Consider the following 12977-nt stretch of genomic DNA (forward strand, 5'->3'; position numbering starts at 1 on the left):
AGAACTCTGCTCCGGGGACTGGAACCACAACAGAGCCCTGCAGTCCTTACTAGGAGATGCCAGGAACCCACTGTGCTCAGAAGAAAGCCAGGTCCTGCCCCCTCACCCCAAGGGGGTTTATGATTTGGGAGAAAGATGGCTGTCGAAACGCAGAGAAGCCAGGATCCATGTGTAAGCCGATATGGACACAGGGACAGTAGCTCAGGGCCAGCCAGGGGAGGGACAGCCAAGTCCAGTTACCGTGGAGAGCAGAGTCCACCTCTCCCTCCTCGTCCCATCCCACACTTAACGTGCCCCCCCCATGCCCACAGAGCTGGAACCAACACTAGCTATGGCCAGAATGGCAGGTCCCTAGGTCTTTAGACTTGTCACGATGGCCTGTTTATCCTCCTCTGTCCATGACCCATCACGACGGAGAGATGTCCCGCAGCGAGATGTTTGTGTCTGGATCATTTGCTAATGGTGGGGCCAGTGACGTAGACTGTAAGACCACAAAATGTCCTAGGCACACTCTGAGTCAACACAGTCATGGCGTGCCAACAGAGATAAGAGTTCTGATTGTTTATCTGTTTGGGTTTTGTTTACCTATATCCTTTTTCATCCCCAAAGATCTGAGGCTACTGGCAATGGAAATTTAGACGATGATGATGATGATGATAGAAGGGGGAGACCCTTAGAACCGGTGAAAATAAAATTAATAGCAGAAAATCTGAGAACCTGGCAAAGCACAAGACCTAAAAGACATGAGCACAGAGGCCATCAGGAAGACATGGTGGTAACCGTTGACTTCCACATTGGTTTTGGGTTTTGTGGAAGCAGATGAAGAGGGAAATTCAGTAAGTTACCTAATTGTCATCATCCGAAGAAGAAAGCACACCAGACTCAGAGGGAAGGTAAAGCTTTTCCAAACACTGAGCCGCTAATCGAATATCTCCATGGGACTTTATATACAGGGACCTTGGAACAGTCTCAGAAAGTCCCTAACCCATGGCAATTTTGCCTCAGATCAAGGGGAGGCAGCCCAAAGACCTAAGCTCCTGGTGGCCCGACCAGATCTATGGCTGGGATAAAGAGTGCCTGACATGTGTAAATAGGAAGTCCTGTCTATTAAAATATTAACTTACATCAGTAGCTTTTTATTTTGTTAATATTTGTTAAAAAGTAAAAAGAGAGTACAGGGAGGGGGGGCCCCTGGGTGGCTCAGTCGTTAAGCGGCTGCCTTCGGCTCAGGTCATGATCCTGAGGTCCTGGGACTGAGTTCTGCATCCGGGCTGCCTGCTCAGCAGGGGGGGCCTGCTTCTCCTCTGACCCTCCCCCTGCTTGTGTTCCCTCTCTCACTGTGTCTCTCTCTGTCAAATAAATAAAATCTTCAAAAAAAAAAAAACAATAAATAAAAGAGAGTACAGGATTTCTTTTTTTAAGATTTTATTTATTTATTTGACAGAGAGAGAGCACAAGCCAGGAGGAGCAACAGAGGGAGAGGGAGGAAGTAGGCTCCCCGCCAAGCAGGGAGCCCGATTCAGGGCTCCATCCCAGGACCCTGAGATCATGACCTGAGCCAAAAGCAGACATTTAAGCCACTGAGCCACCCAGGCGCTCCTAGTTGAAATTATTTTAAAAAGCGGGAGAAACTTTAGCTCCCTTATGTCACCTTGGCAGAAGACAGGAATTTTCATTTCTGAAAGGGGAAAGAATGCTAGGCAGAGTTGAGAACAGGGTTACCATAGACACAGAGGGATTGAACCAAAGGATGCCCTCTGAATGTGGAGCCCCATCCTGCTCCTTCCACTTAGCCCCAGGAACACGGGTATCCAGGCCTTTACCCTCCAGGCAGAAGAGTAGGAGGAACTTCCCAAGGACCCAGGACCAACTCAAAAGGAAATACCTAATTTTTTTCACACTAGGCATTCCCCAATTAAATATTCCAGTGGATCACCTAATAGTAATGCTCACAGTCAACTAGACCACTCATATGCTGGGAACTTCACATCAGCTTTAAAATCCCCACCTTAGATTTAAGCAGACAAGCAAAATGACCAGTTATTCAAGGACAGATCTGAACGTGAAAGAGAGGGACCCAAAACAAACAAACGTTCTAAAAAAGAACTTGAAGAAAACCGTAGCTACGCAGAAAGAACATTTAAAGATACCATAAATATCATCAAAGAGTTAAATACATTACATTGATCAAACAAGAACAGGATATTATAGAAGAACATTCACGGAATGTTTTAAAAGCTCTTGCAAATTAAACACCTGATTGCAGGGGCACCTGGGTGGCTCAGTCGTTAAGCATCTGCCTTCGGCTCAGGTCATGAACCCGGGGCCCTGGGATCAAGCCTTGCATCGGGCTCCCCGCTCTGCAGGGAGCCTGCTTGTCCCTCTTCCTGACTCTCCCCTGCTTGTGTTCACTCACTTTCTCTCTCTGAGAAATAAATAAATATCTTTCAATAAATAATAAATAAATATGTGATTGATTGCAGAAACAAGAAAACTGGATAGAGGCTGAAGAAGTCTCCCAGAATGGAAAGCATGCATAGCAGCAGGACATGAAAGAAAAGGTAAGAAAATCAGAAGGCTTGTCCAGAAGTTTCCTATTATAGGAAGAGAGAAAGAAAAAGGGGTGCGATCATCTTACAAAACAACTCAGCATTACCTGGTAAAGGTGAACATACCTGTCCTGTGCAACTGGGCATGAAACGATTCATTAAATGTGTTAGTTTATTCAACAACTATTTATTGTGCACCTACTAAGTTCTGGCCACTGTGCTAAGTACTGATCATGGGAGAAGAAGCAAGATCGGCCAAACCTTCACCCTCTCCGAAACCAGCCGAGATGGTTCACCCCAAGGCCGCGGTGAGTATGGCATACCTCTGGCTCAATTTTGTCCACAAGGTTTGGGGTTCCATGAAAGGAGTGTCTGGGTACATTGCCTGTGGGAAGAACGTATATATAATGAGATTATATCCATTCTGTGGTTCAAAAGTGAAACACAAATACAACCAAAGCCGTATCGAGAAAGATCAAGTGTGATTTTAATAATCTGTAACAGAGTCGTTCGAGGATAAATCAGTTGTTCGGGAAGATGGTAAACTGCCTATCCGTGGAGGTGTCACATACTGAGTAAGACCCATCCCCTCACCAGCTGACCGGGTGCCCGGGTGCCCAGCCCTGTGAGAGGCATGTGTACCAGTTAGCTACTCTGCATAACAAATCAGCCCCAAACTTAACATCACAGGATCCCTCCCAGTGTGGCCAGGCTGTGTGGTTCTGGTTCAGGATCTGTCATGAGGTCTCAGGCAGGACATAGCCTGGGGCTCTAGGCCTCCTAAGGTCTGGCCAAGCATCTGGGGGTTTTTTGTTTGTTTTGTTTTGTTTTTTAAAGATTTTATTTATTTATTTCACAGACAGAGATCACAAGTCAGACAGAGAGGCAGGCAGAGAGAGAGAGGGAAGCAGGCCCCCTGCTGAGCAGAGAGCCCAATGTGGGGCTCGATCCCAGGACCTGAGCCAAAGTCAGAGGCTTTAACCCACTGAGCCACCCAGGCGCCCCAAGCGTCTGTTTCTAACGTGGCTCACTCGTGTGGCCGGCAGGTTGGTGCTGGCTGTTGAGAAGGGACCACTCTTCCTGCCTATCATCCCTCAGTGTCAACAATCAAAAGGAGAGCAAGGTGGATACTACAGTGCCCTCGATGAGCCAGCCTCGGGAGTCATATGCTATGACTTCCGCAATAGCCTGTTAATCACACAGGTCAGCCCTCTGGCTCTAAGAGAGACCGTGCAGGGCACGAACGAGAGAGCAGGATCAGTCTTGGAGCCAGGCAGGAGGCTGGAGAGTGATGGACAGGGGAATGGGGTACCTGTGAGTGAGGAGTTGTGTTCGTGCGTTAGAAATGGTGTCAAGGAGTTGGACTGAGACAAGACGAGTCCCTCCAAACCTCATGGTCTGCTCACATCCCTCACTTCCCACCTTGGAACCAGCTGCACACATCCTCACCGCTCTGACATGGGCAGCGCTGGGGTCTCTGACTGTGCCCCCCCATCATTAGCCATTTGTTGTCACATAGCGAGATAACCATGGTTCTGTCTTCCTCGGACACAGAAGTTCCCAGATAACCCCACACTTGTTGTTTCTCTCCCCAGAGCGTGCCCCTGCCTGTGCTCTCCGCTCTGGGAACACAGCGTGTCCTATGATAACACCAGGAGAACACAGCATTCCCAGGCACGAGCTGCTTTCAACCGCACTGGGACAATTCCTCCACGGCAACAAGGCCCCTGTGGGTAGAGGAGGACAGGCTCCCAGACCCTTCCTTGGCCTTGCTGGGCTCTCCTTTCCTTAGTCAGGGCTGTTCCATACACAGACAACTTGGGGGTAATGACCCCTTTGACGTTTTCAGATGACTTCTGACCTTTGGGCTTTGGGGATGGGTGCGTATGTGTGGCTAGCATCTCAGCCTGGCTCACATCGCTGCTGGCTGACATCCCTTCGGGGACACTAACCTATGCCTGTAGAGGCATCCAGGTCACCTGAGGAGCCAGAGGTAGCTGGGGGACCTTCAGGCCTGAGATTGGGATGGGCTCTCGGAGTCCTCCTCGGGGAGGTACTGATGTGGCCTGCACCAAGGACCGGGAAACACCCCCTCCCCTACCCTTACAGGGGCCTCTAGTACTTGGTTCTTCTGGGTTTAGGGGCTTGGGTTTGCTACGTGGTAAAGCCTGGATCCCGGAGTAGTTCTGAATTACCATGCCACCCAGCAATTCCAACTCTGGATGTACACACGGGAGAACTGAAAGCAGGGACTTGAGATATTTCTACACACAACGGCATTATCACAACAGCCAAAGGGTGGAAACGACCCGAGAGTCCATCAGTGGATGACAATGTGGTCTGAAGCTACGTGGAGTCTTATACAGCCTTTATTTATTTTTTAATTTTTTTTGAAGATTTTATTTGTTTATTTGACAGAATCACAAGTAGGTAGAGAGACAGGCAGAGAGAGAGGAGGAAGCAGGCTCCCCGCCAAGCAGACAGCCCAATGTGGGGCTCAATCCCAGGACCCCAGGATCATGACCTGAGCCGAAGGCAGAGGCTTTAACCCACTGAGCCACCCAGGCGCCCCATTATATAGCCTTTAAAAAGGAAGGATTTTCTGGTACAGCTATAACACAGATGAACCTGAAAACATTATGCTAAGTGAAAGAAGCCAGACACAAAAGGGTAAATATTGCATGATGCTCTCACATGAACTCCCCACAGCAGACAGAAAACAGAGTAGAGGTTACCAGGGGATGGAGTTGGGGAAGTAATGGGGAATTGCTTAGTGGATACAGAGTTTCTGTTTGGGGTGGTAAATCTGGGAGGGAGCTGTAGGGTTGTACTACATTGTGAATGCAATTAACATCCTTGAATTCTATATTTAAAAATGGTTAAGATGGCAAATTTTATGTGTTATATATATACATACACACATATATATAACCACAACAAGAAAGTAATTCCAAATAGGATCGTAAAATCCTAAATACTATATAAAATATATAAAGTGGAAAGCAAAACCTCACCTTTCTGAGATGAGCCCTGATGAATTTACCACCTAAGCTTTTTTTCTTCCGTGTAAGCCTGATATTGAGATTCTAATGTGAGCCAGCCCAATGCCACCGCCCCCCGGTGTGGTGGGCATCCCCCCTGCATTACGGGGGTTCTGGGCAAGGCTTCCACTTCTCTCATGATGCTGGGCTCACCTCATGAGTCAATTCTATCATGAGAGTGAGATGGGGAGGAATAAACCAAAATTCACACAAGTAAGTCAAGTTCAAGGCCCAGGAGAGCTTCTGGAAGGAGGGACAGCCTCCCCCACTGTGCCATGAGCTCTTCAAAGCCAGGGAGCCTGTCAAGCTTACCTCCGTGGACCCCTCAGAGTGAAGCACAGCGTCAGACCTGCGCTCCACAAAAGCTCTTTTGCTCACTGTCTGCTGCCTGGAGCAGTGGCGTGCACACTGAGGGCATTCCAGAGACAGCTCTTGGCTAAGGGAATATAAGCCGGCTGCCTATTTCATCTTTGGGTAATGGGTGACATCTTTTTCCACCTCCCTTTAGAGCACCCCCTCCACCCCTCTCAGCACACCCTGCCCTCGCCCCTCCTGCAGTGTCGTCTCCCCAGCCCTGGTGTCCCCCCAAGTATCCCCCCGCAGGCCCCCGCTAAGCTGTGCCGGCGGGTTTGTCCCACCCCCGGCGCACCAACAGCGAGAAGCCACATTGCCACCGGACTAGTTCTTTAGCAGCTTTATTGAGTAGTGAGAGGTAGTGTCATTTTCCACTGGACATGTGTCCTCAAGCTTGTACCAGAACTGCCTTGGGACAGACAGACAGACAGGGGGCCGGGCTGGGCAGGTGTCCACGGGAGGGTGTGAGCGCCAGGGACAGCTCAGCTGTCTAAAGGGACCAGCGACTGCTGCTGCTCGGGGGTGGCCACAAGTGTATCCTGGTTCTCTGTCTCCTTGAGGGTGCTGAAAAAAGAGTTGACCTTGTCCCTCAGATCCTTCTCCAGGAAGCTCAGGTGGTCTTCCACATCCCCTGCATAGGGGCCCAGCTTCTGCCTCAGCTCCTCCACCTGCTGCAGGAGAGCCTTGTTGAAGGTCTCGCCGTAGGGCCCCACGTTGCGGCGGAACTCCTCCACCTGCCGGTCCAGCTGGCTGCTCAGCTCGGCCAGCGACTTCTGCAGCTCCTGGGAGTTGTCCCTCAGCTTGCCACGCACCTCCTCAGCCACGGGCTCCAGCCTCTGCCGCAGCTCATCGGCGTTGGCCGAGATCTTGGCCTTCAGCTCCTCGGCGTTCTTCTTCATCTGGAAGGCCAGGCCCTCGAGCTGGTGGTTGAGCTTCTCCTGCACGTCCTGCGCATAGGGAGCCAGGCTGCGGCGCAGCTCCTCCACGTTTTGGTCGATCTTGACCTTGAGCTCATCCGCGTAGGGCGTGAGGCGGCCCTTGAGCTCTTCAACGTTCTGGTGGATCTGGGCCCTCAACTCATCTGCATAGGGCGTCAGGGAGACCTGCAGGCTGTCCACGTTCTGGCGCAGCGCGCTCTGCATGCGCTGCGCGTGGGACGTCAGCTGTTTCCGCAGCTGCTCGGCGTGGGTGTTGACCTGGGTGCGCAGCTCATCCGCGTACGTCCCGAAGCGCTGCTGCAGCTCGCGCATGTTGTCCCCGATCTTCTGGCTCACCTCGGCGGCGTGGGGCAGCAGCCGGGCGCGCAGCTCCTCGAGCTCCTTCCGGATCTCCTCCTTCAGCTTCTCGGAGTCTTTGCTCAGGCGTTCGTGCAGCTCCGTGGCAAAGGGCACCAGCTTCTTCTGCAGGTTGTAGGTGTAGGTGTTCACTTGCCCAATCTTGTCCTGGAAGAGGGCACTGCAGGGGAGGGACACAGGAGGGCCACCGTTACACTTGGCATGACATGCTGGGATTGTCTCCTTATGCCCCGCTCATCTCATACACACCTGCTTGAGAAGGGTGAGTGTTCCGGGGTATTAAGGTCACAGGTAGATCATGGTTTGGGAGAGTAGATGTAATAGACTTAGTTATTACCTGGCGTCTCTGACTCTCCCCCTGACCTTGAGTCACCGTGACCGGGCACCCCCCATCCACCCCACGTCTGTGAAGTAAAAAGGGCAGACTTTGAAGTCCTTCCCAGCTAAGGTGTGCTGTGACACAGATTACAGTCATTAATAGAATGTTATGCTCTGGACCACTTCCAGTCTTTTAGGGATTCAAAATACTAGTTTCCTTCCACGTGCCCACCCTCAGAGGCTTCCCAAATATCCCCACTTCCTTTCCCATGATTTCACAGGCTCCCATCCTTCTGGAATGTCTTAGGACCCAGTTCCCATGACATTTCCCTCCCTCCCTTTCTCCCATGACTCTCAATGCTAGCATGTGGCCATCTGCCACACTCTAGAAAGTTCAAGCAGGAAGATTCCTCGGGGATTATTAGTCTAACACCCTGTTGCATATGTGGCTCGCAGATCTGGAGACCTCAGGGTCCCCGCGAGAGTTAGTGGCAGGGCAGTGGGTATCCTACGCTCAGGTCTCCAGCCTCTGAGCTCAGCCCTTGCCATTCCATTGCAAGCTGCCCCGTGAGCCGTGCCCCTCTTACTTGAGCTGCTGGGTGAGCTCCGACTTCTGAAGATGTTCCACGGCTTCCTTGGCATTGTTGCTCAGCTGACTAAAGTAGTCCCACACCACAGTGGCCACCTGGTCGGCACTGACCTCTGCCCGGGCACCTGGGCAGGAAACAGAGAGATTCACGAGGACCCATCTCCTTCCTTGTCCCTCCATACCAGCCCTGAGCTGCAGACTGGCTGACGGTGGGGGAGCCCAAACACTGACCCCCCCACCCCCCGTGCTTCCCTCCTTAAAAGCTACAGGGGCTTGTAAAACTGGGAAAGCACCAGAGCCAGGGGGCAGAACGTTGGGCAGAGGCCAGCGCTCCTATGAACCACATGGCAGGTGGGCAGCCTTCTGCATCCAGCCGGGGGATGACAGGCATTTGGAACTGTCCTCTTGCCTGCGCTCTGGATTCTCCATCCTGCCCACTTTATGCAGCAGATGAGTCCTGCCTGAAAACCTCTTCCAAAGGCTACTCACCAGTGACAGCCACCAGGGACAGGGTCAGGACCACAGCCTTCAGGAACATCCTGGGCTTCTCGCTGGGCTGGAAGAGACTCGCACTGCACTGGATCCTTCCTGGGGTCACAGGAGGCCCAGAAGTGAGGCTCTCGGACAGCTCACCTGTGCTGCTGTCGGAACTAACTGTACCTCGGAGCCAGCCAGACATTTAAACCCCCAACAGGCTGCCCTCCCCAGCTCCCTCCCCAGTGTGACTCCACGCTGGAAGGTGACACATTCTCAGGAGGCCTCTTGGACTTTTGTGACCCAAGACAACGTGGCAGCTGACAGCAGACTGGGGCTGGGGCAGCAGTCCGGAGAGGCTGTTCTGTGTTGGTGCCCCACCCGGTATAGAAGGGAGGATGGGGAGCCACAAGTTGTTGGCAGAAAGGAGGCCTAGGGAATCCCCAAGCCAGGGACTAATGTCCCAGAGGCCCTGCTGACAATTCTGGGCCTGAGCCAGGTTTGGGGGCAAAGTTCACCCTCCTCTGCCTGTCTCAGGGAAGAGAGCCCTTCCCCACAACATCCCCCACTCTGATCCATTTCAGAGCACCAGACCCCGGACGGGGACACCCAGGGCCACCACTGGGGACAGCAAGCTAAGATCCAGAGCTCTGGTCCAGGCGTGCCTGGGAGGAGAAGGCTCTAGCAAGCCTTTGGGCAGGTGGGAGGGCCGGGCCCTGTATTGGAAGGGTTCATCGTAAGTGTGCTTCCTGTACGACCACTGCCAAGCTGGGTCACCTGGGCCTCATGATTCAGCTCAGCCTAGCTCTGAGCCTCGGTTTCTCCTTTGAAACATGGGGGTTGCTCATGGCATGAGTAGTAAAACGCCTGGTGCAGAGTTAGCCCGACAAAGTAGTTGTTGTTATTAGTAATAGTATTGTTTTCCTGGTTTGGACCAGTAAGAGTGGCAGAGGCAGGCCCAGGCCTCTGGGGGCTCTCAGGAGCGGTGCACCATGCAGGGAGATCGGCTGGCCTGAGGCCTGATTCCTGCCCCCAGCCCAGCCCTGCTCCCTGGGCAGGAGCAGTCAGTCTATGCTGAATCACAAGACCTGAGCCTCTTAGGGAACTTCGCATGAGACGGGACTAAAGGGCAGGAAGTCTTCTACAGGACTTCCAACGTTCTCTACAAATGAGGTTGCACACACAATTACAGGAAGCCATCCACCAAGAAGACACTGTAGCCTGGTTAGTGTGGGTCGCTCTGAGGGACCATGCCACCTGCACTGACCACCAGATGACTCCCATCCTAGGGCACCATTGGCTCCCACGAGGGAGTGCAGGGACCGGCAGGAAGCTGGACTCCTGTAGACCACAGCTGCGTTCACCCTGACTTATCAGGCCTCCATGCTTCATACTCCAGCAGTGGCTTGATGTCTCATGGGATTAAAGGCAGCTAGAAGGCCTGCTGCTGCCCACACCATGCCTCCCCCCCACCACTCACAGTAGCCTCTAGTACCAGGGAGTGCCCCTCTCCCCGAAGCAGCCCTTCCCTTCTTCTCCCAGCAGCTGTGTCGGGCTCAGATTCTGGAGTCGGACTCCCTGGGTGGGGACAGGGCACATCTCTCTGAGCCTCGGTCACCTCCACTGGGCGTAGAATAGTCCCTGCCTGCTGGTTGCAGGGATCCAGTGAAAACCCGTGTCCTGCTAGGAACGCTGCCCGGGGCACAGTAGGTGCTCACCAAGCACGAGCCAGATTTCACCCCAAAAACCTTCCCTCCCTGCAACACTGGCCTATCATTCCTGCTCCTGCTCCCTCATCGGGCACAGTCCGGCCAGGGGTGGGCACAAAGGTCCGTGCGTGCTCCATGCCCCCATCCCTTCCCCTGGGCCCGGAGAAGAAAAGAGCAATGAGTCACCAAAGACACCTCAGCTGCAGTTTGACCTCTTGGACTTCGAGTCTGAGCAGCGAGTGTCACCAGCATGTGACAGGCTCTGTCTTACTTGTTGGGGTGGACAGGCACCGGGAGTGTCTGCACCTATCTGAGCATGCAGACACTGAGCGTCTGAGAGTGTCTGCCAGGACATGGACAGAGTCACCTAAGTGTGTCACTACTTCTGCTGTGGGTGGGCACAAAGCTGGGGCGTGCCGCTGAGGGACGGGTGCAGACGGGTGCAGGCCGATATGAGCAGTCGCATCCTTGAGGAGGGGGTGCTGTGTCCTGACGTGTCATGGGTGGGTGCCGTTAATGAATGCATTTCTTTCCCAGGGTCAGTGGGCGTGTTTTGTATCAGGCTTTGAATGGATTTGTGCTGGGAGCGGGGGAGAAGGAGTACGCAGGCCCTGAGTGTTGGAGCTACGGATGGAAGGAGGGGACCCTGCCTTGGCCTGGGTTCTGGTTCTCTTTGAGCACAGATACTGGCTTCTCCAGGTCCTCCGGCTGGCAGGAACGAAGCGGTGTTCCCAGTTCAACCCAGGGGCAGGGGCATGGGTCACAGAGGCTTGTGTGCTAAGCCTCACTCAGACACAAGGACGCTCAGAGAGTCTTCTTAACCCCAGAGGACCATTTCTGGCCCCAGGTGGCCAAGCCTCCCCCCCCCCCCCACGGCCCCTCACCACCCACGGCTGCCCCTTACTTTTTAGGGCCAGTCTTGGGCCAGGCCCAGAGAAGTCGCCTCATTCCAGGGGAGCTAGCATGGGAGGGAGGGAGGGAGAGAATAGGGAAGGCCAGGCCTCTTAGGCTGGCCACTGGAAGGGCCCCTACAGAGACAGCCCCTACTGAGACCGCCCAGAGGGGCCCTTTGAACGAGAAAATGGCCCAGGCTCTTGGCATGCCACACACCTGCTGCATGGGTCTGCACACCTGGGTTCTCAACCTAGCCCAGCACCTGCCTGCTGGGTCTCTCTGCCCCATCTTCTGACCTCCCTGGTATCAGGGAGCCCATTGCTACATAGCAGAGAGAGGACAGGTTCCTCCAGACCCTCCACACACGCAGGCAATGGGAGTTGGAGGGTCCATTGTAGCACGCCCAGGGGCTGAGGACTTTGTACTCCAACCCAGCTGGGATCTGGATTCCCACTGTGGCCTTCACCTCTACCGCGGAGGGACAGGCCAGAACAGAAGAGTGACATGGGCACAATTGCTCTCCGCCCTCCCGAGTGCTCAGTCCTTTCAGTGACCAAATCAGCTTCCTTTCCTCCCCCACCCCATTGGCAAAATCTGCTCAGGAAGAGTGACTAGTAAACCCCCGAGGGTCTCGTGTCTCCAAGCTGTTTAGTACCAGTGTAGGTCATTGAAGCCTTGTGTTCTGCTTCCCAGCTCTACCCGTGATGGACTCTGTGTACTTGGGTACATCTCAGCCCCGTGAGCCTTAGGTTTCTTACCTACAAAATGGGGTTATTAATATCTACTTCACAGGAATCTATTTGCATTTTAACAGAATACAGGATCTAAGTCAAAGGAATGAATTTCTAATGGAGAAACTTCAAGTCTCAGGCAATAATAAAGATTTCTGAGGGTGGAACCAGGCTACTTTCTCCGGCCTTTGATTTCGTACTGTTGGGTTAGTTGCTTCTTCCTGAAAGGATGGCTGCCTGCCCAAAGCCCTGTTTCTACACTGAAGCCTCCTCCTGCCTTCAGAGTGTGCTGTCTGGGGATGGACAAGGTATTTGGGAGGAAGAGAGATTTATCAGGTCCCCTCCATGAACCAGTTGCTTTGTATATATATATATCTCATTTACTTTACACCACAGCTCTTGGCATATTGGCATTCTTTTTTTTTTAATTTTTTAATTATTTTAATTACTTTTCAGTGTACTAGAATTCATTGTTTATGCACCACACCCAGTGCTCCATGCAATACATGCCCTCCACAATACCCACCACAAGGCTGGCCCAACTTCCCACCCCCTGCCCCTTCCAAACCCTCAGATTGTTTTTCAGAGTCCATAGTCTCTCATGGTTCATCTCCCTCTCCAATTTCCCTCAACTCCTTTCTCCTCTCCATCTCCCCATGTCCTCCATATTATTCCTTATGCTCCACAAATAAGTGAGACCATATGATAATTGACTCCCTCTGCTTGACTTATTTCACTCGGCATAATCTCTTCCAGTCCCATCCATGTTGATGTAAAAGTTGGGGATTCATCCCTTCTGATGGAGGCATCATACTCCATAGTGTATATGGACCATATCTTCCTTATCCGTTCATCCGTTGAAGGGCATCTTGGTTCTTTCCTCAGTTTGGCGACCGTGGCCATTGCTGCTATGAACATTGGGGTACAGATGGCCCTTCTTTTCACTACATTCTATCCCCTTTTTCAAGGGAAGAAAACTGAGGCTCTGAGATGTTAGGTCTCTGGCCCTGGGTCATATGAATC

The 12977-nt window shown here is 52.6% G+C and overlaps 1 protein-coding gene and 1 long non-coding RNA gene across 2 annotated transcripts; one reads left to right on the plus strand and one right to left on the minus strand.

The window, feature by feature from the left end:
* Positions 1-6288: 6288 nt before the first annotated feature.
* Positions 6289-8776, minus strand: APOA4 (apolipoprotein A4). The gene is made up of 3 exons (XM_032868555.1): positions 8636-8776; positions 8145-8271; positions 6289-7399 (listed from the first exon to the last, which is right to left on the minus strand). Exons 1-3 carry the CDS (start codon positions 8682-8684, stop codon positions 6427-6429), a joined length of 1149 nt encoding a protein of 382 aa, XP_032724446.1. The 5' UTR covers positions 8685-8776; the 3' UTR covers positions 6289-6426.
* LOC116874145 lies at positions 8700-10689 on the plus strand. The gene is made up of 3 exons (XR_004383940.1): positions 8700-8739; positions 9604-9605; positions 10660-10689. It is a non-coding gene; the product is annotated as an uncharacterized LOC116874145 (long non-coding RNA).
* Positions 10690-12977: the final 2288 nt, after the last annotated feature.

Source organism: Lontra canadensis, unplaced genomic scaffold, assembly GCF_010015895.1.
Source record: "Lontra canadensis isolate GAN:19392208 unplaced genomic scaffold, GSC_riverotter_1.0 scaffold36, whole genome shotgun sequence".
Taxonomy (NCBI): domain Eukaryota; kingdom Metazoa; phylum Chordata; class Mammalia; order Carnivora; family Mustelidae; genus Lontra; species Lontra canadensis.